General features: G+C 55.8%; 1 protein-coding gene across 1 annotated transcript in view; it reads left to right on the forward strand.

Annotated features, from left to right (window-relative positions):
- The window catches only part of PEX6 (peroxisomal biogenesis factor 6), a gene marked incomplete at its 5' end in the record, with an annotated part of 131,663 nt that overhangs the window by 34,576 nt on the left and 71,164 nt on the right, over window positions 1–25,923 (forward strand). The window contains 3 exon segments of the mRNA XM_089655551.1: window positions 17,056–17,167; window positions 19,489–19,691; window positions 23,373–23,568. Of these exon segments, the coding sequence (XP_089511677.1) occupies window positions 17,056–17,167; window positions 19,489–19,691; window positions 23,373–23,568 (511 nt within the window).

The raw sequence follows: 25,923 nt of genomic DNA on the forward strand, positions 1-25,923 counted from the left end.
GGGCTCACCACCAGACAATCTATCCCCAGGAGGCGTGGGAGGAGAGGGAGGAATGGGTGGGATAGAAAACGCAGGTGCCAGTCGATTGGAAGGCCTCCGCAGGCGTTCCTTGAGTGAAGGCCTCTCCCTGAGCCTGGTATCAATCAGGATCAGGAAGGAAATTAGTGCTTCCAGCTCCACAGGCAATTCCTTGGCTGCGATCTCGTCCTTCAATGCATCAGAAAGACCCTGAGAAAACGCAGCCACCAGAGCCTCATTGTTCCAACCCACCTCTGCTGCCAGGGTACGAAACTCTATGGCGTACTCGGCCACGGTCCGTGAACCCTGATGCATAGACATGAGCAGCTTGGCAGCCGAGGCGGAGCGAGCCGGTACATCGAATACCCTACGGAAGGCATCGACAAAACCGGAAAACTCGTGAATCACGGGGTCATTCTTCTCCCATAAGGGATTCGCCCAGGCCAAGGCCTTGTCTGAGAGTAGTGAGATGAGGAAACCCACCTTTGACCTCTCAGTCGGAAAAGCGTAGGGGATTAATTCAAAGTAAATCCCCACCTGGTTAAGGAACCCACGACACTGACTCGGCTCACCCCCAAAGCGCTGTGGAAGAGGGGCTGAACCGGTCATACCTCTGGACACCGCGGGTGCCGCATCAGCCGCGGCGGTAGGCACAGCAAGCGGAACAGCAGCGGGAGCGACCACCGGAGTGACAACCGGCCTAATAACACCAGGAGTAAGGTGCGCGGTGCGTGCCAGCAGAGTTTGCAACGCCTGAGCGAACTGATCCAACAGGAGATCCTGTTGATCCAGTCTGGCAACCAACATAGGAAGTGAAGGCGTACCTGCACCGTCAGGATTCATGGCACTTGTGTAATGTCAGGGCAGGGCTGTGGAACGGACAGGTAGGCCTAGTGGCAGGGTAACGCACTGGCTGACGACAACCACCACCAACAGACTGAAGTCCCTCAGGGCGCGGAGTCTAAGTCCCAGGCTGCCCTTCACCAGGGCCCCTGATGGTGGGGATGGACTTGACGCAACCAGGGACCAGGTCGCGGCCCCCGAGACACCCCAGCTGCGGTAATGGCCGCCGCCAATGGCGTGTAGTTGGTGAGAATGACAATAGCGTAGTCAGACAAGCCGGGTCAATAACAACGGGACAAAACAGTACAGAACAGTAGACAGAGAATCACAGGTCACGGGCCGGGTTCAGCAACAGAAGGTCAGATCAAAGGGAAACGCAGAGAATGGTCTTAGTCACAAGCCGAGTCAGAATACCAGAAGAGTCACGAGCGTATACACAGAGCTGTAGCAAGACAAAGACACAAGACACAAGTGCAAAGAGCATGTGCAGATCCCAGGCTTATATGTACTCAGCCACACCCCTCTGGGGGATGGACCTCAGAGACCTGAAGGCATAAAAGATTCCCATCATGCTCAGCAGAAATCCAAGATGGATGCTAGCACATGGAGTAACATAACCTCTGGGAAAAGGTAGGACCTTGACAGTACCTCCTCCTCAAGGGCCCCTCCCCCTCCGCGGCTCAACAAAAGGTTTCCGAGGAAAGCGGGTATGAAACGCGCGGAGGAGGGCAGGAGCATGGACATCCGCGGAAGGAACCCAGGAACGCTCCTCGGGACCATAACCGCGCCAATGAACCAGGAACTGTAATCGGCCGCGCACCAATCGAGAGTCCAGGATCCGGCTCACCTCATACTCCTCATGACCGTCAACCCGAATGGGACGGGGCCGAGGCAGAGAGGTAGTGAAGCGATTGCAGATCAGAGGTTTCAACAGTGATACATGAAAGATATTGGAGATCCGCATCCCAGGTGGAAGGGCAAGGGCATAGGCCACCGGATTCACCTTGCGGAGAATGCGAAAAGGACCGACAAAACGGGGAGCTAGTTTGGGTGTGGGCACCCGAAGATTGAGGTTACGAGTAGACAACCACACCCGATCGCCGACCTGGTATGAAGGAGCGGGCAACCGTCTGCGATCAGCCTGGAACTTCTGACGCTGAGCCGAGTCCCTCAAAGCCCTCTGGATCTGCCCCCATGAAGAACGCAGGGCAGCAAGATGGTTCTCCACAGCAGGAATGTCCTGTGGTGAGAACCTCTCAGGTAATACCGCGGGTTGGTACCCATAGTTGGCCATGAAGGGGGACATCCCGGTGGAGGAGTTGACCGCCGAGTTCCTGGCAAACTCAGCCCAAGGCAGGAGATCGGCCCAATCGTCCTGATGGTCCGAGATATAACACCGAAGGAATTGTTCTAAGGCCTGATTGGAACGCTCCGCAGCCCCATTGGACTGCGGGTGGTAGGCTGAAGAAAAGGAGAGACTAATGCCCAACTGGGAGCAGAAGGCGCGCCAGAATCTGGACACGAACTGACTCCCGCGGTCCGAGACAATCACCTTGGGCAACCCATGCAGGCGAAAAATCTCCCTGGAAAAGACCGTGGCCAGTTCTTGCGCTGTTGGTAATTTCCTGAGTGGAATACAATGGCACATTTTGGAAAAACGATCGACGACCATGAGGATGACCGTATGACCCCGAGACACAGGGAGGTCTACAATAAAGTCCATGCCCAGGTGTGACCAAGGACGCTCCCCATTGGGAATGGGTTGCAGAAGACCCATTGGAAGATGCCGTGGAGATTTATTCTGGGCACAGATCGAACATGCCGCTACATAAGAGGCGATGTCGGCACGGAGAGTTGGCCACCAGAACAACCGAGAGACGACCCAAGACAACTGGTTCCTCCCCGGATGCCCGGCAGTTTTGGAGTTATGGTAGGTACGCAGCAGACGGGTGCGCAACCCCTCGGGTACAAAATATCTACCCTCCGGTCTCTCGGGAGGAGCGTCAGTTTGAGCCGCCAAAATCTGCTCCCCAAGGGGAGAAGTCAGACTGGTACGAATGGCAGCCAGGATATGATCCGGAGGTATGACCGAGGTTGGCTCAGAGTCCTCCCTGGACAACTCAGAGTATTGCCGCGATAATGCATCAGCCCTGACATTCTTGGAACCAGGCAAATAGGAGACCACATAGTTGAACCGCGACAAGAACAAGGCCCATCTGGCTTGACGGGGTGTCAATCTTTTGGCCTCCGAAAGATAAGTCAGGTTCTTATGATCGGTAAGAATGAGGACCGGAACTGCGGAGCCCTCGAGCAGGTGCCTCCATTCCTTGAGAGCCAGAATGATTGCCAACAACTCCCTATCTCCAATCTGGTAGTTGCACTCTGCAGAGGAAAGCTTCCTGGAGTAGAACCCACAGGGAAGTAGGGGTCCATCGGGCGACCGACATTGAGACAGGAGAGCGCCTACTCCTGTCTCGGATGCATCAACCTCAAGGACGAAGGGCAATCCAGGATTGGGATGAGACAGTATCGGAGCCGAAGCGAAGGCGGATTTCAGAGCCTCAAAAGCTACGATGGCCTCGGATGGCCACTCGTGAGGATTGCTGCCCTTCTTGGTTAGGTCTGAGAGAGGTTTTGCCAGCGTGGAGAAATTTCTGATGAATTTCCGATAGTAGTTGGCAAAACCTAAAAAGCGCTGAATGGGCCGAAGGCCATTGGGACGAGGCCACTGCAGAACTGCCGAAACCTTCTGAGGGTCCATGGAGAATCCCTCCGCAGAAATGATGTAGCCTAAAAAGGCAACTTGGGATCGATGGAATTCGCACTTCTCAAGTTTACAAAAAAGTTCGTTCTCACGTAATCGTTGCAGCACCTGCTTGACATCCTGGATATGGGACTCCATGGAGGCAGAGTAAACCAGGATGTCATCCAAGTAAACTACCACGCACTGCTGCAACAAGTCACGAAGGACATCATTTATGAATTCCTGAAAAACTGCGGGCGCGTTACACAACCCGAAGGGCATCACCAGGTATTCGTAGTGACCGGTTCTGGTGTTAAACGCGGTCTTCCACTCATCCCCCTGTTTGATCCGTACGAGGTTGTACGCCGCCCTAAGGTCAAGTTTGGTAAAGACTGTTGCCCCCTTAAGGCGGTCGAACAACTCAGTAATCAAGGGAATCGGGTAGGCATTCTTAGTGGTGATTCGATTGAGACCCCTATAATCGATGCAAGGCCTCAATTCACCACCCTTCTTCTTTACAAAGAAAAAGCCCGCTCCTGCTGGGGAAGTAGACTTACGAATGTGCCCCCGGGAAAGCGCATCCGCAACGTACTCCTCCATGGCCTTATTCTCCGCAACCGAGAGAGGATACACCCTGCCACGCGGAGGAGTGGCACCGGGTTGCAAGGATATGGCGCAGTCGTAAGGACGATGAGCAGGTAAGGCACCAGCGCGTACCTTATCAAACACGTCCTGGTACTCCCCATAATCAGTGGGCAACGCAGAGTCTGAGGAGGCACACAACACCTTAACCGGCCCACGGATGCACCCGGCCCCACACTGTGAAGACCACGAGAGAATCTCGGCAGTTTGCCAATTGAAGGTTGGATTGTGCATCTGGAGCCAGGGATACCCCAAAACCACCGAATAGTGTGGAGAAGAAATCACCTGGAAACAGGCCAACTCCCTGTGAACAGCCCCAATAGCTACCTCAACTGGCATAGTCTCGTGGGTAACCTGCGGTGGTTGCAGGGGCCTGCCATCTATCGCCTCGAGAACCAATGGGGTAACTCGAGCCTGCAGGGGAATGGAGTGCTGGGCAGCAAACGAGCTGTCCATAAACAACCCGCCAGCCCCAGAATCTACCAACGCCTGGGCCGTCACCGAGCCCTCCGCCCAAGAGAGGACAACGGTGATCAGTGGCTTATCTCTGCGGAACGCCGGGGACGAGGAGACTCCACCCAAGATCTGTCCCCGACAGGATCTCAGGTGCGAGCGTTTCCCGGACGGACCGGACAGGACTGCCGAAAGTGCCCACCAAGACCACAGTACAGGCAGCGACCCTCCCGACGCCGAGCGGCCCGCTCCCCCTCGGAAAGGCGAGCAAACCCCAGCTGCATGGGCTCACCACCAGACAATCTATCCCCAGGAGGCGTGGGAGGAGAGGGAGGAATGGGTGGGATAGAAAACGCAGGTGCCAGTCGATTGGAAGGCCTCCGCAGGCGTTCCTTGAGTGAAGGCCTCTCCCTGAGCCTGGTATCAATCAGGATCAGGAAGGAAATTAGTGCTTCCAGCTCCACAGGCAATTCCTTGGCTGCGATCTCGTCCTTCAATGCATCAGAAAGACCCTGAGAAAACGCAGCCACCAGAGCCTCATTGTTCCAACCCACCTCTGCTGCCAGGGTACGAAACTCTATGGCGTACTCGGCCACGGTCCGTGAACCCTGATGCATAGACATGAGCAGCTTGGCAGCCGAGGCGGAGCGAGCCGGTACATCGAATACCCTACGGAAGGCATCGACAAAACCGGAAAACTCGTGAATCACGGGGTCATTCTTCTCCCATAAGGGATTCGCCCAGGCCAAGGCCTTGTCTGAGAGTAGTGAGATGAGGAAACCCACCTTTGACCTCTCAGTCGGAAAAGCGTAGGGGATTAATTCAAAGTAAATCCCCACCTGGTTAAGGAACCCACGACACTGACTCGGCTCACCCCCAAAGCGCTGTGGAAGAGGGGCTGAACCGGTCATACCTCTGGACACCGCGGGTGCCGCATCAGCCGCGGCGGTAGGCACAGCAAGCGGAACAGCAGCGGGAGCGACCACCGGAGTGACAACCGGCCTAATAACACCAGGAGTAAGGTGCGCGGTGCGTGCCAGCAGAGTTTGCAACGCCTGAGCGAACTGATCCAACAGGAGATCCTGTTGATCCAGTCTGGCAACCAACATAGGAAGTGAAGGCGTACCTGCACCGTCAGGATTCATGGCACTTGTGTAATGTCAGGGCAGGGCTGTGGAACGGACAGGTAGGCCTAGTGGCAGGGTAACGCACTGGCTGACGACAACCACCACCAACAGACTGAAGTCCCTCAGGGCGCGGAGTCTAAGTCCCAGGCTGCCCTTCACCAGGGCCCCTGATGGTGGGGATGGACTTGACGCAACCAGGGACCAGGTCGCGGCCCCCGAGACACCCCAGCTGCGGTAATGGCCGCCGCCAATGGCGTGTAGTTGGTGAGAATGACAATAGCGTAGTCAGACAAGCCGGGTCAATAACAACGGGACAAAACAGTACAGAACAGTAGACAGAGAATCACAGGTCACGGGCCGGGTTCAGCAACAGAAGGTCAGATCAAAGGGAAACGCAGAGAATGGTCTTAGTCACAAGCCGAGTCAGAATACCAGAAGAGTCACGAGCGTATACACAGAGCTGTAGCAAGACAAAGACACAAGACACAAGTGCAAAGAGCATGTGCAGATCCCAGGCTTATATGTACTCAGCCACACCCCTCTGGGGGATGGACCTCAGAGACCTGAAGGCATAAAAGATTCCCATCATGCTCAGCAGAAATCCAAGATGGATGCTAGCACATGGAGTAACATAACCTCTGGGAAAAGGTAGGACCTTGACATGGAGTCTGCACGAGTTTGTTAAAGATTGGACTTGGGGCTGGAAGGATAGGTTGGAGTCCAGAATGACACCCAGTACTCTGGCCTGCAGGGCGGGTTTGATGGTAGCGTTGTTGGATGTGACGGAGAAATCAATGGGGGGTGGTGTCCGGGCTGGGAGGAGACAAGAAACTCGGTTTTGGAGAGGTTCAGTTTAAGGAAGTGGAGCGACATCCAGTCTGATATGTCGCTCAACAGGTGTGTGATTCGGGCGGAGACCAAGGGGGTGAGGTGGGGGGTTGAGAGATAGATTTGTGTGTCGTCGGCATAGAGGTGGTAGTTGAAGCCGTGAGAGTGTATGAGTTGGCCAAGGGAGGAGGTATAGATGGAGAAGAGAAGGGGCCCGAGGACAGAGCCTTGAGGGACCCCAACAGAGAGGGGGAGTGAGGGGGAGGTGGTAGCATTATAGGTAACGCTGAAAGAGCGTTGTGACAGGTAGGATGAGATCCAGGAGAGAGCAGAATCTCTGAGGCCGAGGGAGTGTAGTTTTTTGAGGAGGAGGGGGTGGTCGACTGTGTCGAAGGCCGCAGAGAGGTCAAGGAGTAGGAGCACTGAATAGTGGCCATTGGCTTTGCGGTTAGCAGGTCGTTGAGAGTTTGAGTAAGGCAGTTTCGGTGGAGTGTAGGGGACGGAAGCCGGACTGTAGGGGATCGAGGAGGTTGATGTCGTTGAGGTGAGAGCATAGGCAGGTGTAGACTAGGCGCTCGGAGGAGTTTAGATGTAAATGGGAGCAGGGAGATGGGTCTGAGGTTGTTCGGGTCATTGGGGTCCAGGGGAGGGCTTTTTAAGTATGGGGGTGATGTGTGCATGTTTCAGAGGGGAGGGGAAAGTGCCTGAGGAGAGGGAGAGATTGAAGATGTGGGTGAGGGAGCGTAGGATGGAGGGGGAGGGAGGTCGTAGGAGTTGTGAGGGGATAGGGTCGAGGGGGCAGGTGGTGAGGCGGGCATCAGAGAGGATCTTGGAGACTTCCTCGATGGTAGTAAGGTCAAAGGTGCGGAGTGTTGGGGGAGCTTCAGTATGAGGAATGTAGGGATGGGGTGGGAGAGGAGGTCAGAGCAGTGGTGGGGCCGTGGGAGAGGGGTGTAGAGGGGGTAGTTGAGTGAGGGTGAAGGGGGTTGGAGAGAGTTTGAGCAGCGACGAAGTCCCTGTGGGTTATGTCGAGGGGGAGGGGGGATGAGGGGGTAGCTGTGTGAGAGGGGACGGGTTGAGAGGGCGTGTGAGTTGCGGCAATGTCCTTGCGAATTGTGTCAATCTTGTTTTTGAAGTGATTGGCAATCTCAAGGGCAGTGAGTGAGGTGCTGGGTGGAGGTGGGGGTGGCGAGAGTAGAGAGTTGAAGGCAGAGAAGAGTCGGCGAGGATTGGAGGAGAGGGCCTTGATGAGGGTCAGGAAGTAGGCTTGTTTGGCAGTATGGAGGGAGGAGGTGTAGGTGTGGAAGGCAGATTTGTAGCGGGTGAAGGCTTGTTGGGATTTGGTTTTGCGCCATAGTCGCTCCAGGGCACGACTTTGTCGTTTGAGGGTTTTGGTGTGATCAGTCTGCCAGGGCTGGAGCGGTCGGGGTCTGGTGTTGCGTGTGGTTAAAGGCGCTAGTGAGTCAAGGGCTGTTGAGAGCGCATTGTTGTAGGCGGTCAAAGCCAAGTCGGGGCAGGACAGGGGGAGGATGTGGTCATGGAGTTGATCAGCTGCAGAGTGGAGGGGGGCAGGGTTAAGGTTGCGGAGGTTACGGCTGGTAGTAGTGTGACATTTGGAGGGTAGGCGTTGGAGGACGAGGAGATAGAGAAGGTGATCAGGTTGTGGTCAGAGAGAGGGAAGGGGGTGTTAGTGAGGTTGTGGGGAGCCCAGCGGTTGGAGAAGACAAGATCAAGGATATTTCCGTCGGAGGTGGGTGGTGGATTGTATGCACTGTGCAAGTGCAAAGGAGGAGGTTAGGTGGAGGAGACGGGCTGTGTCCGGGTTGTCGAGGTTGACAGGGATGTTGAAATCCCAAGAATTATGGTGGGTAGCTCAGAGGAGAGGAAGAAGGGTAGCCAGGAGGAGGAGTCATCCAGGAAGCGGGGTATGGATCCAGGAGGAGAAGTCATCCAGGAAGCGGGGTATGGATCCAGGAGGAGGAGTCATCCAGGAAGCGGGGTATGGATCCAGGAGGAGGAGTCATCCAGGAAGCAGGGTATGGATCCAGGAGGCCGGTATATCCACAGCAATCTTCAGGGGGGTTGGGGAGAATAGTCGGACGCAGTGGCCTCGAAGGAGGAGAAGGATAGGGAGGGGGGGTTTGGGAGGACTCGGAAGGTGCTCTGCGGTGACAGGAGCAGACCAACCCCACCACCTTTACGACCGTTAGGCCTGGGTGAGTGGGTCCAGGTGAGACCTCCGTAGGAGAGTGCAGCAGGGGAGGTGAAGTCAGTGGCCTGGATCCAGTTTCCGTGATCGCCAGGAGGTTGAGGGAGCGGGAAACAAAGAGGTCGTGGATGGCGGTAAGCTTGTTGCACACAGATCGGGTGTTCAGGAGTGCACATGAAAACGGGGGAGAGATTTTAGGGAGCAGGGGGGACAGATACTAAGTTGCGGGGTTGCAGTAGGACGTGGAAGTGGGAGGGTGTTGAGCGGGTGAGGAGGTGGAGGGCCAGGATTCGGGGAGATGTCCCCCCGCGGCTAGGAGGAGGAGAAGGGTGAGAAAGGTGGCATGGAAGCGGGATGTGCAGGAGCGTGAGAAACTACTAGTGGAGGTGTTGGGGTCAGTGGGAGAGGAGTAATAGGAGGAGGTGGTGGGTGCCATAGAGGGGTGAAGGGAGCAGTCTTCTGTATCATACCCCACCTCCCCATATACCACACACATGTCTTCTGTATCATACCCCCCCCCTCCCCGTATACCACATACATGTCCTCTGTATTATACCCCCCCTCCCTGTATACCACATACATGTCTTCTGTATCATACCCCCCCACCCCCGTATACTTTAATTATACACACGAGAGACATATGAATAACACTCATATATGACACATTTAAAGTTCAACCAACAATACAAAATTTCCATGACACCGTATACCACACATGTCTTCTGTATTATACCCCCCCCTCCCCGTATACCACATACATGTCTTCTGTATTATACCCCCCCCTCGTATACCACATACATGTCCTCTGTATTATTCCCCCTCCTCCCTGGTATTATACCCCCCCTCCCCGTATACCACATACATGTCATCTGTATTATACCCCCCCCCCGTATACCACATACATGTCTCTTCTCATGTTGCTGTTCTTCTCTGGTAACTGCATCTATCTCCTACCTCCGCTCTTAACCAGAAAAACGCATTGACTCCGGTTATATTCAGAACAAACGGTGTATTTATATCTGTGTGTGATGACCAGTCCTCACCTCCAGCTGCACCCAGTATATGACTGTAGCCTGTTCCCTGAGAACCATCCCCCACTATTCATGTGATCCTGATCAGCTTCTAATTGGGGTGGAGTTGAATGCTCATTTGAGCATCTCCCTATAAATTTAGATCAGCTCATAGGGGGAGATCTCTGATGGGGGGCACAGTCTCTGATGGGGGGAGATCACTGATGGGGGGCACAGTCACTGATGGGGGGAGATCACTGATGGGGGCACAGTCTCTGATGGGGGGAGATCACTGATGGGGGGAAAGTCTCTGATGGGGGGAGATCACTGATGGGGGCACAGTCTCTGATGGGGGGCAGATCACTGATGGGGGGCAAGTCTCTGATGGGGGTGCTGCTTCTGATTGAGTGCTGCGTTGAAGGAGTGCGATGCAGTTAAACACAGAAGTTGAACTAAAGCAGGAGAACTCAAGCAGCAGGAAGACACAACAACAAGTAATTCTACTGCACGCTGGACAGACTGCAAGCAATCCCCCCGGGAACCTCTCTTACATACCTGAGTCCCACTCCGTGTACCTTTATATAATACTCCCCTCTTCTCTTCATCATATTACTATCCTCTGTTCGCAAATCTCATTTCTTTACCCCTCTGCTCCACCCCTAAACTTGTACATCTCCCCCTCATTGCTATCATCTCCCTACTACTGCTCTCATCACCTCCCCAAAATGCCTCTTCCACTCCTCCTTCTCATTTTCCTCTCCTCCGTTCCCAAAATCCATTCACTATATCCCTCTGCCCCTCCCAAACATTTGTATATTGTGTCCTCACTGCTTCCCTCACCCCTCTACGCCACCCCCCACCTCCTCCTATTACTCCTCTCCCACTGACCCCAACACCTCCACTAGTAGTGTCTCACGCTCCTGCACATCCCGCTCCCATGCCACCTTTCTCACCCTTCTCCTCCTCCTAGCCGTGGGGGACATCTCCCCGAATCCTGGCCCTCCATCACCTCCCTCACCCGCACAACACCCTCCCTCCTCCACGTCCCGCCGCAACCCCCGCAACTTAGTATCTGTCCCCCTGCTCCCTAAAATCTCCCCCCCGTTTTCATGTGCACTCCTGAACGCCCGATCGGTGTGCAACAAGCTTACCGCCATCCACGACCTCTTTGTTTCCGGCTCCCTCAACCTCCTGGCGATCACAGAAACCTGGATCCAGCCCACTGACTCCACCTCCCCTGCTGCACTCTCCTATGGAGGTCTCACCTGGACCCACTCACCCAGACCCAACGGTCGTAAAGGTGGTGGGGTTGGCCTGCTCCTGTCACCGCAGAGCACCTTCCGAGTCCTCCCAAACCCCCCCTCCCTATCCTTCTCCTCCTTCGAGGCCCACTGAGTCCGACTATTCTCCCCAACCCCCCTGACGATTGCTGTGATATACCGGCCTCCTGGATCCATACCCCGCTTCCTGGATGACTTCTCCTCCTGGATCCATACCCCGCTTCCTGGATGACTTCTCCTCCTGGATCCATACCCCGCTTCCTGGATGACTTCTCCTCCTGGATCCATACCCCCCTCCTGGATGATTTCCCCTCCTGGATCCATACCCCGCTTCCTGGGTGACTCCTCCTCCTGGATCCATACCCCGCTTCCTGGATGACTTCTCCTCCTGGCTACCCTTCTTCCTCTCCTCTGAGCTACCCACCATCATCCTTGGGGATTTCAACATCCCTGTCAACCTCGACAACCCGGACACAGCCCGTCTCCTCCACTTAACCTCCTCCTTTGCACTCACACAGTGCATACAATCCACCACCCACTCCAACGGTAATATCCTTGATCTCGTCTTCTCCAACCGCTGCGCTCCCCACAACCTCACTAACACCCCCTTCCCTCTCTCTGACCACAACCTGATCACCTTCTCTATCTCCTCGTCCTCCAACACCTACCCCTCCAAATGTCACACTACTACCAGCCGTAACCTCCGCAACCTTAACCCTGCCCCCCTCCACTCTGCAGCTGATCAACTCCATGACCACATCCTCCCCCTGTCCTGCCCCGACTTGGCTATGACCGCCTACAACAATGCGCTCTCAACAGCCCTTGACTCACTAGCGCCTTTAACCACACGCAACACCAGACCCCGACCGCTCCAGCCCTGGCAGACTGATCACACCAAAACCCTCAAACGACACAGTCGTGCCCTGGAGCGACTATGGCGCAAAACCAAATCCCAACAAGCCTTCACCCGATACAAATCTGCCTTCCACACCTACACCTCCTCCCTCCATACTGCCAAACAAGCCTACTTCCTGACCCTCATCAAAGCCCTCTCCTCCAATCCTCGCCGACTCTTCTCCACCTTCAACTCTCTACTCTCTCCACCCCCACCTCCACCCAGCACCTCACTCACTGCCCTTGAGATTGCCAATCACTTCAAAAACAAGATTGACGCAATTCGCAAGGACATTGCCGCAACTCACACCCCCTCTCAACCCGTCCCCTCTCACACAGCTACCCCCTCATCCCCCCTCCCCCTCTACATAACCCGCAGGGACTTCGTCGCTGCTCAAACTCCCTCCAACCCCGTTCCCCCTCACTCAACTACCCCCTCATCACCCCTCTCCCACGGCCCCACCACTGCTCTGACCTCCACTTCCACCCCACCCTACATTCCTCATACTGAAGCCCCCCCAACACTCCGCACCTTTGACCTTACTACCATCGAGGAAGTCTCCAAGATCCTCTCTGATGCCCGCCTCACCACCTGCCCCCTCGACCCTATCCCCTCACAACTCCTACAACCTCCCTCCCCCTCCATCATACGCTCCCTCACCCACATCTTCAATCTCTCCCTCTCCTCCGGCACTTTCCCCTCCCCTCTGAAACATGCACACATCACCCCCATACTTAAAAAGCCCTCCCTGGACCCCAATGACCCGAACAACCTCAGACCCATCTCCCTGCTCCCATTTACATCTAAACTCCTCGAGCGCCTCGTCTACACCCGCCTATGCTCTCACCTCAACGACAACAACCTCCTCGATCCCCTACAGTCCGGCTTCCGTCCCCTACACTCCACCGAAACCGCCCTACACTCCACCGAAACCGCCTTACTCAAACTCTCCAACGACCTGCTAATCACCAAAGCTAATGGCCACTATTCAGTCCTCTTACTCCTCGACCTCTCTGCGGCCTTCGACACAGTCGGCCACCCCCTCCTCCTCAAAAAACTACACTCCCTCAGCCTCAGAGATTCTGCTCTCTCCTGGCTCTCATCCTACCTGTCACAACGCTCATTCAGCGTTACCTATAATGCTACCACCTCCCCCTCACTCCCCCTCTCTGTTGGGGTCCCTCAAGGCTCTGTCCTCGGGCCCCTTCTCTTCTCCATCTACACCTCCTCCCTTGGCCAACTGATACACTCCCACGGCTTCAACTACCAACTCTACGCCGACGACACACAAATCTATCTCTCAACCCCCCACCTCACCCCCTCGGTCTCCTCCCGAATCACACACCTGCTGAGCGACATATCAGATTGGATGTCGCTCCACTTCCTTAAACTGAACCTCTCCAAAACCGAGTTTCTTGTCTTCCCCCCCAGCCTGCACACCACCCCCCATTGACTTCTCCATCATGTCCAACAACACCACCGTCAAACCCGCCCCGCAGGCCAGAGTACTGGGTGTCATTTTGGACTCCAATCTATCCTTCCAGCCCCAAGTCCAATCACTAACAAACTCCTGCAGACTCCACCTCCGCAACATGCAGACTCCACCTCCGCAACATGCAGACTCCACCTCCGCAACATGCAGACTCCACCTCCGCAACATCGCCAAAATCCGCACGTTCCTAACCCCAGAAACCACTAAACAACTCATCCACTCCCTCATCATATCACGACTCGACTACTGCAACTCCCTCCTCACTGGCCTGCCTCGCCGCTGGCTATCCCCGCTTCAGTCCATCCTGAATACGGCTGCCAGACTCATTCACCTTACCAACCGCTCCATCTCCGCCACCCCTCTCTGCCAATCCCTCCACTGACCTCCACTGAGTGTCCTCCACCCCCCTCTGCCAATCCCTCCACTGGCCTCCACTGAGTGTCCTCCACCTCTCTCTGCCAATCCCTCCACTGACCTCCACTCAGTGTCCTCCACCCCCCTCTGCCAATCCCTCCACTGGCTTCCGATTGCGCAACGGATCAAATTCAAAATCCTAACACTGACGTACAAAGCCGTCCACCATACTGCCCCGAACTACATCACTGACCTAATATCCAAGTACCACCCAACACGCACACTCTGCTCCTCACAAGACCTCCTTCTCTCTAGTTCCCTGGTCTCCTCCTCCCATGCCCACCTCCAGGACTTCTCCAGGGTGTCACCCATCCTCTGGAACTCCCTGCCCCAACCCATCAGATTATCACCTACTCTCCTCTCCTTTAGGCGCACCCTGAAAACCCATCTCTTCAGGGAAGCCTACCCCACCCCCTGCTAACTTGCCTCCCTCCTCCACTCTTCCTACCACTCCATCCCCCACAGCTATCTCCTCCTGTGCCACCATCCCCTCCCTCTTAGATTGTAAGCTCCCAGGATCAGGGCCCTCGATCCCCTCATGTATCACATTGTATTGGTATTGTTCTGTCACATGTTCTGTCCCCCTCTGTAATGTACAGCGCTGAGCCAACTATCGGCGCTTTATAAATACTGTATAATAATATAATAATAACACGCCGGGGATGGACACATGGGATAACATGCCGGGGATGGACACATGGGATAACATGCCGGGGATGGACACATAGGAGAACACGCCGGGGATGGACACATGGGATAACACGCCGGGGATGGACACATGGGATAACACGCCGGGGATGGACACATGGGAGAACACGCCGGGGATGGACACATGGGAGAACACGCCGGGGATGGACACATGGGAGAACACGCCGGGGATGGACACATGGGAGAACACGCCGGGGATGGACACATGGGAGAACACGCCGGGGATGGACACATGGGATAACACGCCGGGGATGGACACATGGGATAACACGCCGGGGATGGACACATGGGATAACGTGCCAGGGATGGACACATGGGATAACGTGCCGGGGATGGACACATAGGAGAACGTGCCGGGGATGGACACATAGGAGAACACGCCGGGGATGGACACATAGGAGAACACGCCGGGGATGGACACACGGGATAACACGCCGGGGATGGACACACGGGATAACACGCCGGGGATGGACACACGGGATAACACGCCGGGGATGGACACACGGGATAACACGCCGGGGATGGACACACGGGAGAACACGCCGGGGATGGACACACGGGATAACACGCCGGGGATGGACACACGGGATAACACGCCGGGGATGGACACACGGGAGAACACGCCGGGGATGGACACACGGGATAACACGCCGGGGATGGACACATGGGATAACATGCTGGGGGGTTTACTGGCTGTAGAAAAATATGTCAAAAGCCAAGAACATCCGCTGTAGAAACGTCCCGTGTGCAGGAGGACTGAGGGCTGTACTCGGGGTGTTTGGAAAACTCTGCTGACCGATGGAAACTGACTGCTGGAAAATGGAGGTTTAAAAACGTTGGTTTAACTGCGTTTGCATACCGCGTTTATGTGCGTTAATCCGCGTTTATGTGCGTTTGTGTTTAGAAGCATTGTGAAAAGATGACCTCAGGAGACCCTCCCAAATGCCCAGAATGCACAAAAAACAGTAAATAATGAACTATTTCAGACATTTTGAGAGAAATAGAGAGAGCAGAAGCAGAGAGAGCAGTATGTGTGGAGATGACCTTTCATTCTGGTTGCATTCACTGTGGATCCCATCATGAGCAGAATGCGGTGCATTTTACCATTGTTTCCTTCACGCGAAACCTGGAACTGACTGCGCCGGTGTACCGGGTCCATTTGAATACATTTTTGATGAAGAAAAGAGGCTCTGGACAGCATTTGGATATGGACCTGTCAAAGAACATGTCTGAACGGAAACGCTTGTAAACGCAGTTAACCACCTTTACATGCATTTACAAGCATTTGGCGTTTGAAACGCCGGTAAAATCTACTCCTGAACACAATTTTGGTGCGTTCAAGAAAACGACTGTAAACTCAACTGCCTGTAAACGACTGTAAACTCAACTGACTGTAAACGTCTGTAAACTACTGTAAACTCAACTGCCTGTAAACGACTGTAAACTCAACTGCCTGTAAACGACTGTAATCGACTGTAAACGACTGTAAACTCAACTGCCTGTAAACGACTGTAATCGACTGTAAACGACTGTAAACTCAACTGACTGTAAACGACTGTAAACTCAACTGACTGTAAACGACTGTAAACTCAACTGCCTGTAAACGACTGTAAACTCAACTGCCTGTAAACGACTGTAATCGACTGTAAACGACTGTAAACTCAACTGCCTGTAAACGACTGTAATCGACTGTAAACGACTGTAAACTCAACTGCCTGTAAACGACTGTAAACGACTGTAATCGACTGTAAACGACTGTAAACTCAACTGCCTGTAAACGACTGTAAACGACTGTAATCGACTGTAAACGACTGTAAACTCAACTGCCTGTAAACGCCTGTAAAGGACGATGTGTATATGGAGACAGGAGAACATTAGGGGGAGTTCAGGGGCTGCTGAACAAAATGCAGAAAAGCTCCTGAATGTCAGTTTATCAGCTGCAGGGTACATATAGTTCTAATAAGTAATTACAGTTTCTATTGTAATCACATATTTACTCCCACGCCCGATTGCAGGACTTCTCCAGGACTTCCCCCATCCTCTGGAACTCCCTACCCCAATCCATCAGACTGTCACCTACCCTCCTCTCCTCCAGGCACTCCCTGAAAACCCTCCTCTTCAGGAAAGCCTACCCCGCCCTCACCTAACCACTGATCTCCTCCACTTCTCCCACCACTCCATCCCCCACAGCCACTTCCTCCTGTACCACTTCCCCTCCCTCCTAGATTGTCAGCTCCCAGGATCAGGGCCCTCCCCCCCTCGTGTATTGTATTGTTACTGTCTTGTCTCATGTTCTGTCCCCCCGTACAGCGCTGAGCATACCTTTGGTGCTGTATAAATCCTGTATAATAATAATGTTGCTGCGTTTCCTGATGGTTGGGTGGTTCATACAGCGGCCATGTTCTTGGAGCCGGAGGTCGGATCCTCCTGGGCGGTCCTGCCGGCAGTGGTAAAGCCATGGTGGTCAGAGCCGCGTGCAGCCGACTTCATCTCCATCTCTTCCAGGTAGGTGAGGGCCGGACATCCCGTCCGTGTTGTATGTCTGTGACGTCTGTGGGGTGCAGATCTGCATCATCGGTGGTGGGGGGGGGTTGTGCTCTGTTACTCAGTGGTGGGGGGTGTAGGGGGGGTCGTGCTCTGTTACTCAGTGGTGGGGTGGGGGGGGGTTGTGCTCTTTCGGTGGGTGGGGGGGGTTGTGCTCTGTTACTCAGTGGTGGGGGGTGTAGGGGGGGGGTCGTGCTCTGTTACTCAGTGGTGGGGTGGGGGGGGTTGTGCTCTTTCGGTGGGTGGGGGGGGTTGTGCTCTGTTACTCAGTGGTGGGGGGTGTAGGGGGGGGTCGTGCTCTGTTACTCAGTGGTGGGGTGGGGGGGGGTTGTGCTCTTTCGGTGGGTGGGGGGGGTTGTGCTCTGTTACTCAGTGGTGGGGGGAGGGTTGTGCTCTGTTAATCACCGGTGGGGGGGGTTGTGCTCTGTTACTCAGTGGTGGGGGGAGGGTTGTGCTCTGTTTCTCATCGGTGGGGGGGGTTATGCTCTGTTACTCATCGGTGGAGGGGGGGTTGTGCTCTTTTACTCATCGGTGGGGGTTGTGCTCTGTTACTCAGTGGTGGGGGGAGGGTTGTGCTCTGTTACTCATCGGTGGGGGGGGGGGGGTCGTGCTCTGCTACTCATCGGTGGGGGGGTTGTGCTCTGTTAATCACCGGTGGGGGGGTTATGCTCTGTTACTGATCGGTGGGGGGGTTGTGCTCTTTTACTCATCGGTGGGGGGGTTGTGCTCTTTTTGATCGGTGGGGGGTTGTGCGCTGTTACTCATCAGTGGGGGTTGGGTTGTGCTCTGTTAATCACCGGTGGGGGGTTGTGCTCTGTTACTCACCGGTGGAGGGGGGGTTGTGCTCTTTTACTCATCGGTGGGGGGGTTGTGCTCTTTTACTCATCGGTGGGGGGGTTGTGCTCTGTTACTCATCGGTGGGGGGGGGTTGTGCTCTGTTACTCATCGGTGGGGGGGTTGTGCTCTGTTACTCATCGGTGGGGGGGTTGTGCTCTGTTACTCATCGGTGGGGGGGGTTGTGCTCTGTTACTCATCGGTGGGGGGGGTTGTGCTCTGTTACTCATCGGTGGGGGGGGTCGTGCTCTGTTACTCATCGGTGGGGGGGGTCGTGCTCTGTTACTCATCGGTGGGGGGGGTCGTGCTCTGTCACTCATCGGTGGGGGGGGTCGTGCTCTGTTACTCATCGGTGGGGGGGGTCGTGCTCTGTTACTCATCGGTGGGGGGGTTGTGCTCTGTTACTCATCAGTGGGGGGGGGGTTGTGCTCTGTTACTCACCGGTGGGGGGGGGGGGGTTGTGCTCTTTTACTCATCGGGGGGGGGTTGTGCTCTTTTACTCGGTGGGGGGGGTTGTGCTCTTTTACTCCTTGGTGGGGGGGTTATGCTCTGTTACTCATCGTGGGGGGGTTATGCTCTGTTACTCATCGTGGGGGGGGGGTTGTGCTCTTTTACTCATCGTGGGGGGGTTATGCTCTGTTACTCATCGTGGGGGGGTTGTGCTCTTTTACTGCTCGGTGGGGGGGTTGTGCTCTTTTACTCATCGTGGGGAGGTTATGCTCTGTTACTCATCGTGGGGGGGGGGTTGTGCTCTGTTACTCATCGGTGGGGGGGTTGTGCTCTGTTACTCATCGTGGGGGGGGGGGGTTGTGCTCTGTTACTCATCGGTGGGGGGGTTGTGCTCTGTTACTCATCGGTGGGGGGGTTGTGCTCTTTTACTGCTCGGTGGGGGGGTTGTGCTCTGTTACTCCTCGGTGGGGGGGTTATGCTCTTTTACTCATCGTGGGGGGGTTATGCTCTTTTACTCATCGGTGGGGGGGGGTTGTGCTCTTTTACTGCTCGGTGGGGGGGTTGTGCTCTGTTACTCCTCGGTGGGGGGGTTGTGCTCTGTTACTCCTCGGTGGGGGGGTTGTGCTCTTTTACTCATCGGTGGGGGGGGTTGTGCTCTGTTACTCATCGGTGGGGGGGGTTGTGCTCTGTTACTCATCGGTGGGGGGGGGTTGTGCTCTTTTACTGCTCGGTGGGGGGGTTGTGCTCTGTTACTCATCGGTGGGGGGGGTTGTGCTCTGTTACTCATCGTGGGGGGGGGTTGTGCTCTGTTACTCATCGGGGGGGGGGTTGTGCTCTGTTACTCATCGGTGGGGGGGGTTGTGCTCTGTTACTCATCGTGGTGGGGGGGTTGTGCTCTTTTACTGCTCGGTGGGGGGGTTGTGCTCTGTTACTCATCGTGGGGGGGTTGTGCTGTGTGACCCCGGGACAGATCCATGGGTGTGCTGTGTGTCTTGCAGGTGGAGTGCGGCAGGCTGTGCCGGGAGAGCAGTGCCGGATTGGTGACACGTCTTCGCTCGCTCTTCTCTCGTGCCGCGGATTGCCGTCCCTGTGTCCTCCTGCTCTGCCACGTGGATGTCCTCGGGAGGGAGAGAGACGGCTCTGGAGACGACACGCGGGTCACCTCCGCTCTCTGCAGCCTCCTGCTGGACTCCACATTCAGGTGACAACTTTCCTCTGATGTCCAATTCATTTATATGCAGCAATCAGCCGTGACTCTGCTGAGTGTATGAGTGCGGTCTCTGCTGCTTCCAAACAGTCCCGTCTGCAGAGACCGCACACTCCCGAGACCTCACTGTCTGCAGAGACCGCACACTCCCGAGACCTCACCGTCTGCAGAGACCGCACACTCCCGAGACCTCACCGTCTGCAGAGACCGCACACTCCCGAGACCTCACCGTCTGCAGAGACCGCACACTCCCGAGACCTCACCATCTGCAGAGACCGCACACTCCCGAGACTTCACCGTCTGCAGAGACCGCACACTCCCGAGACCTCACCGTCTGCAGAGACCGCACACTCCCGAGACCTCACCGTCTGCAGAGACCCCACACTCCCGAGACCTCACCGTCTGCACAGACCGCACACTCCCGAGACCTCACCGTCTGCAGAGACCGCACACTCCCGAGACCTCACCGTCTGCAGAGACCGCACACTCCCGAGACCTCACCGTCTGCAGAGACCCCACACTCCCGAGACCTCACCGTCTGCACAGACCGCACACTCCCGAGACCTCACCGTCTGCAGAGACCGCGCACTCCCGAGACCTCACCGTCTGCAGAGACCCCACACTCCCGAGACCTCACCGTCTGCACAGACCGCACACTCCCGAGACCTCACCGTCTGCAGAGACCGCACACTCCCGAGACCTCACCGCCTGCAGAGACCGCACACTCCCGAGACCTCACCGCCTGCACAGACCGCACACTCCCGAGACCTCACCGCCTGCAGAGACCCCACACTCCCGAGACCTCACCGTCTGCAGAGACCGCGCACTCCCGAGACCTCACCGTCTGCAGAGACCGCACACTCCCGAGACCTCACCGTCTGCACAGACCGCACACTCCCGAGACCTCACCGTCTGCAGAGACCGCACACTCCCAAGACCTCACCGTCTGCAGAGACCGCACACTCCCGAGACCTCACCGTCTGCAGAGACCGCACACTCCCAAGACCTCACTGTCTGCAGAGACCGCACACTCCGAGACCTCACCGCCTGCACAGACCCCACACTCCCGAGACCTCACCGTCTGCAGAGACCGCACACTCCCGAGACCTCACCGTCTGCAGAGACCGCACACTCCCGAGACCTCACCGCCTGCAGAGACCGCACACTCCCGAGACCTCACCGTCTGCAGAGACCGCACACTCCCGAGACCTCACCATCTGCAGAGACCGCACACTCCCGAGACTTCACCGTCTGCAGAGACCGCACACTCCCGAGACCTCACCGTCTGCAGAGACCCCACACTCCCGAGACCTCACCGTCTGCACAGACCGCACACTCCCGAGACCTCACCGTCTGCAGAGACCGCACACTCCCGAGACCTCACCGTCTGCAGAGACCGCACACTCCCGAGACCTCACCGTCTGCAGAGACCCCACACTCCCGAGACCTCACCGTCTGCACAGACCGCACACTCCCGAGACCTCACCGTCTGCAGAGACCGCGCACTCCCGAGACCTCACCGTCTGCAGAGACCCCACACTCCCGAGACCTCACCGTCTGCACAGACCGCACACTCCCGAGACCTCACCGTCTGCAGAGACCGCACACTCCCGAGACCTCACCGCCTGCAGAGACCGCACACTCCCGAGACCTCACCGCCTGCACAGACCGCACACTCCCGAGACCTCACCGCCTGCAGAGACCCCACACTCCCGAGACCTCACCGTCTGCAGAGACCGCGCACTCCCGAGACCTCACCGTCTGCAGAGACCGCACACTCCCGAGACCTCACCGTCTGCACAGACCGCACACTCCCGAGACCTCACCGTCTGCAGAGACCGCACACTCCCAAGACCTCACCGTCTGCAGAGACCGCACACTCCCGAGACCTCACCGTCTGCAGAGACCGCACACTCCCAAGACCTCACTGTCTGCAGAGACCGCACACTCCCGAGACCTCACCGCCTGCACAGACCCCACACTCCCGAGACCTCACCGTCTGCAGAGACCGCACACTCCCGAGACCTCACCGTCTGCAGAGACCGCACACTCCCGAGACCTCACCGCCTGCAGAGACCGCACACTCCCGAGACCTCACCGTCTGCAGAGACCGCACACTCCCGAGACCTCACCGTCTGCAGAGACCCCACACTCCCGAGACCTCACCGTCTGCAGAGACCGCACACTCCCGAGACCTCACCGCCTGCACAGACCCCACACTCCCGAGACCTCACCGTCTGCAGAGACCCCACACTCCCGAGACCTCACCGTCTGCAGAGACCGCACACTCCCGAGACCTCACCGCCTGCAGAGACCGCACACTCCCGAGACCTCACCGTCTGCAGAGACCGCACACTCCCGAGACCTCACCGCCTGCAGAGACCGCACACTCCCGAGACCTCACCGCCTGCACAGACCGCACACTCCCGAGACCTCACCGCCTGCAGAGACCCCACACTCCCGAGACCTCACCGGCTGCAGAGACCGCACACTCCCGAGACCTCACCGCCTGCAGAGACCCCGCACTCCCGAGACCTCACCGGCTGCAGAGACCGCACACTCCCGAGACCTCACCGTCTGCAGAGACCGCACACTCCCGAGACCTCACCGGCTGCAGAGACCGCACACTCCCGAGACCTCACCGCCTGCAGAGACCGCGCACTCCCGAGACCTCACCGCCTGCAGAGACCGCGCACTCCCGAGACCTCACCGCCTGCAGAGACCGCGCACTCCCGAGACCTCATCGTCTGCAGAGACCGCACACTCCCGAGACCTCACCGTCTGCAGAGACCGCACTGTTCTGAGCTCACACTGTCTGCAGAGACCACACTGTTCTGAGCTCGCACTGTCTGCAGAGACCGCACTGTTCTGAGCTTGCACTGCAGAGACCGCACTGTTCTGAGCTTGCACTGCAGAGACCGCACTGTTCTGAGCTTGCACTGCAGAGACCGCACTGTTCTGAGCTTGCACTGTTTGCAGAGACCGCACTGTTCTGAGCTCGCACTGCAGAGACCGCACTGTTCTGAGCTCGCACTGTCTGCAGAGACCGCACTGTTCTGAGCTCGCACTGTCTGCAGAGACCGCACTGTTCTGAGCTCGCACTGTCTGCAGAGACCGCACTGTTCTGAGCTCGCACTGTCTGCAGAGACCGCACTGTTCTGAGCTCGCACTGTCTGCAGAGACCGCACTGTTCTGAGCTCGCACTGTCTGCAGAGACCGCACTGTTCTGAGCTCGCACTGTCTGCAGAGACCGCACTGTTCTGAGCTCGCACTGTGTGCAGAGACCGCACTGTTCTGAGCTCGCACTGTGTGCAGAGACCGCACTGTTCTGAGCTCGCACTGCAGAGACCGCACTGTTCTGAGCTCGCACTGTCTGCAGAGACCGCACTGTTCTGAGCTCGCACTGTGTGCAGAGACCGCACTGTTCTGAGCTCGCACTGCAGAGACCGCACTGTTCTGAGCTCGCACTGTCTGCAGAGACCGCACTGTTCTGAGCTCGCACTGCAGAGACCGCACTGTTCTGAGCTCGCACTGTCTGCAGAGACCGCACTGTTCTGAGCTCGCACTGCCTGCAGAGACCGCACTGTTCTGAGCTCGCACTGCAGAGACCGCACTGTTCTGAGCTCGCACTGCAGAGACCGCACTGTTCTGAGCTCGCACTGTCTGTGTTTTTAGGGATTGGCCGATGATTGTGATCGGGACTTCCTGTCGCCCGGGGGACGTTGCCGTAGACTTGCAGTCGTGTTTTATCCATGAAGTTTCCCTTCACGCTCCATCAGAAGATCAGCGCCTGGCAATGCTGACGGCCCTCAGCGCTCCGCTCACCCTGACCCGGGATGTGAACCTACCTCTGCTGGCTCGCAGGACTGCGGTGAGTTCACCGATGAGATCTGCTGGTCTACATGTGTGTGCCGTCTCCCCGATCGCTGATTGGACGGTTGGTGTGTAGGAGAGCTGCAAGTCTTCTGCCGCAGCGCTGGGAGTATAGCTAGAGATTCACCGTCTTCCCTTCCTCTCCTCTCTCCATTCACAGAATGCTTTGTATGTTGTCAAAGGGTTTGCAGAATACAAAGCGTTCTGTGATTGGACCTTTGGAGAGGAGGGGTGGAGAAATGATAGAATGGCTGCTGAATGGGAGAGATGTCTTCTGCTGGAGCACTGGGAGTATAGCGAAAGCAAAACAGTCGGCGCTCCTGAAAAGTGTACATAGCAGTCAGGGAGTCTGGAGGTGGGATGCGCCCCTGGAGATTTAACCATTTGTAAACCAAGAGAAAAAGTATTCATACCCCTGGGTTATAAGCTCCTACTTCCAGGTGATTGGACACTGGCAAAGCTTTTGAGGACACTCCCCCTAGGTGCCTCCCCACCTACCCCACTCTGAGAGTCCTCGGGTGATGAACCTCCTCTTCCTGGCAGAGAGATCGCTCTTCGCTGAACTTCATTATTGTGTTATCTTTTGTATCCTTCATCTCCTTCACTGACTTCTTATACTACAGTAGAAGCACTGCATCCACTTCACTGCATCCACTTCACTGCATCCACTTCACTGCATCCACTTCACTGCATCCACTTTACTGCATCCATTTCACTGCATCCACTTCACTGCATCCATTTCACTGCATCCACTTCACTGCATCCACTTCACTGCATCCACTTCACTGCATCCATTTTACTGCATCCACTTCACTGCATCCACTTCACTGCATCCACTTCACTGCATCCACTTCACTGCATCCACTTTACTGCATCCATTTCACTGCATCCACTTCACTGCATCCATTTCACTGCATCCACTTCACTGCATCCACTTCACTGCATCCATTTTACTGCATCCACTTCACTGCATCCACTTCACTGCATCCACTTCACTGCATCCACTTCACTGCATCCATTTTACTGCATCCACTTCACTGCATCCACTTCACTGCATCCACTTCACTGTATCCATTTCACTGCATCCACTTCACTGCATCCACTTCACTGCATCCACTTCACTGCATCCACTTCACTGCATCCACTTCACTGCATCCATTTCACTGCATCCACTTCACTGCATCCACTTCACTGCATCCATTTCACTGCATCCACTTCACTGCATCCATTTCACTGCATCCTCAGGAACACTTGTGAGCTGGCTCTAGACCCCATGCTGTGGGGTCAGCCTGGAATGTTGCTTCAGGCCCTGGATCCTGCATGGAGCTCACTTGTCACCTAGTGCAGCGTGTTTAGTCAGCCGCAGGGTCCAAGTCCGTGGTCTGTCCTTATGAATCCTAGACCCTGATGACCCCCCTGGGGATATGCCCATCATGATTGGCGGAGCCTGGACTCAATATACAGTCCAGCTCTGTGGACAGGTAAGACAGAGTCGCCCTGTATTCTCTGGACTGATGGCAAAACCTCAACACCACAACAAGCAGCCCACCTGGCAGAGGCAGAATTTTCTGTGTCTCAGTTCTGGCTTTAATACTGCGAGGCGAGGAGGCAGACACAGCAGGGAATGAGGAGGATATAGAGTAAGTATGATAGGAGGCTGCAGAAGATCACCCCCCCCCCCCCCCACACCGAACACTTTCACACCTGAAGTGGAAGCTGCACACTCCATGCTTGCCAATGTGAATAAGCTCACTGCTGTGTGCAGAAGCCTTGGTATTGTAGAATGTGATTCTCCTCCAACTCGCCCTGTTGGTTACAAAGAGACCTGCAAAACCTATAACAAATATAATGTGCAATCTACAATGATTAAATCACTCCCAAAAAGATTTTCACTCCTCCAAAGATCTTTGCCAATTTCAAAACGAGTTCCCTAAAAAGTGGTCTGTTCCTGTAGTTGATCCTGCCATCTCAGTCCTAAACCTTTCACTGTGCCAACTGAAGATCCTTCATTTAAAAAAATGTGCAGATAGATAGTTTGAGACGCTCCAAGCACTGCAACCAGCTCTTGCTGCAATTTCAGTATTTCAAACCGCAGCTAACTGTACTAAGGCAACGGGCAACCAGCACAATCCAGGACCCGTGCTATACCGCAGCAACTGCAGCAATTACCTTCCACTCTGCTCTTTAGTGTGGATGCCCTAGATTATATCATGAGACAAATATCCAGAATGACTCTAATCTTCACACGTGTGCAGAATCTTGTGGCTAAAAGCCTTGACAGCTGAAGCAACTTGGAAAATGTACCTCACACGAACAGTATGCCCTTCCAAGATGTGGATTTTGGGGAGGCACT

This window comes from Staurois parvus, unplaced genomic scaffold, assembly GCF_062004578.1.
Source record: "Staurois parvus isolate SC_StPar_1 unplaced genomic scaffold, SC_StPar_1.0 ptg000848l, whole genome shotgun sequence".
NCBI lineage: Eukaryota > Metazoa > Chordata > Amphibia > Anura > Ranidae > Staurois > Staurois parvus.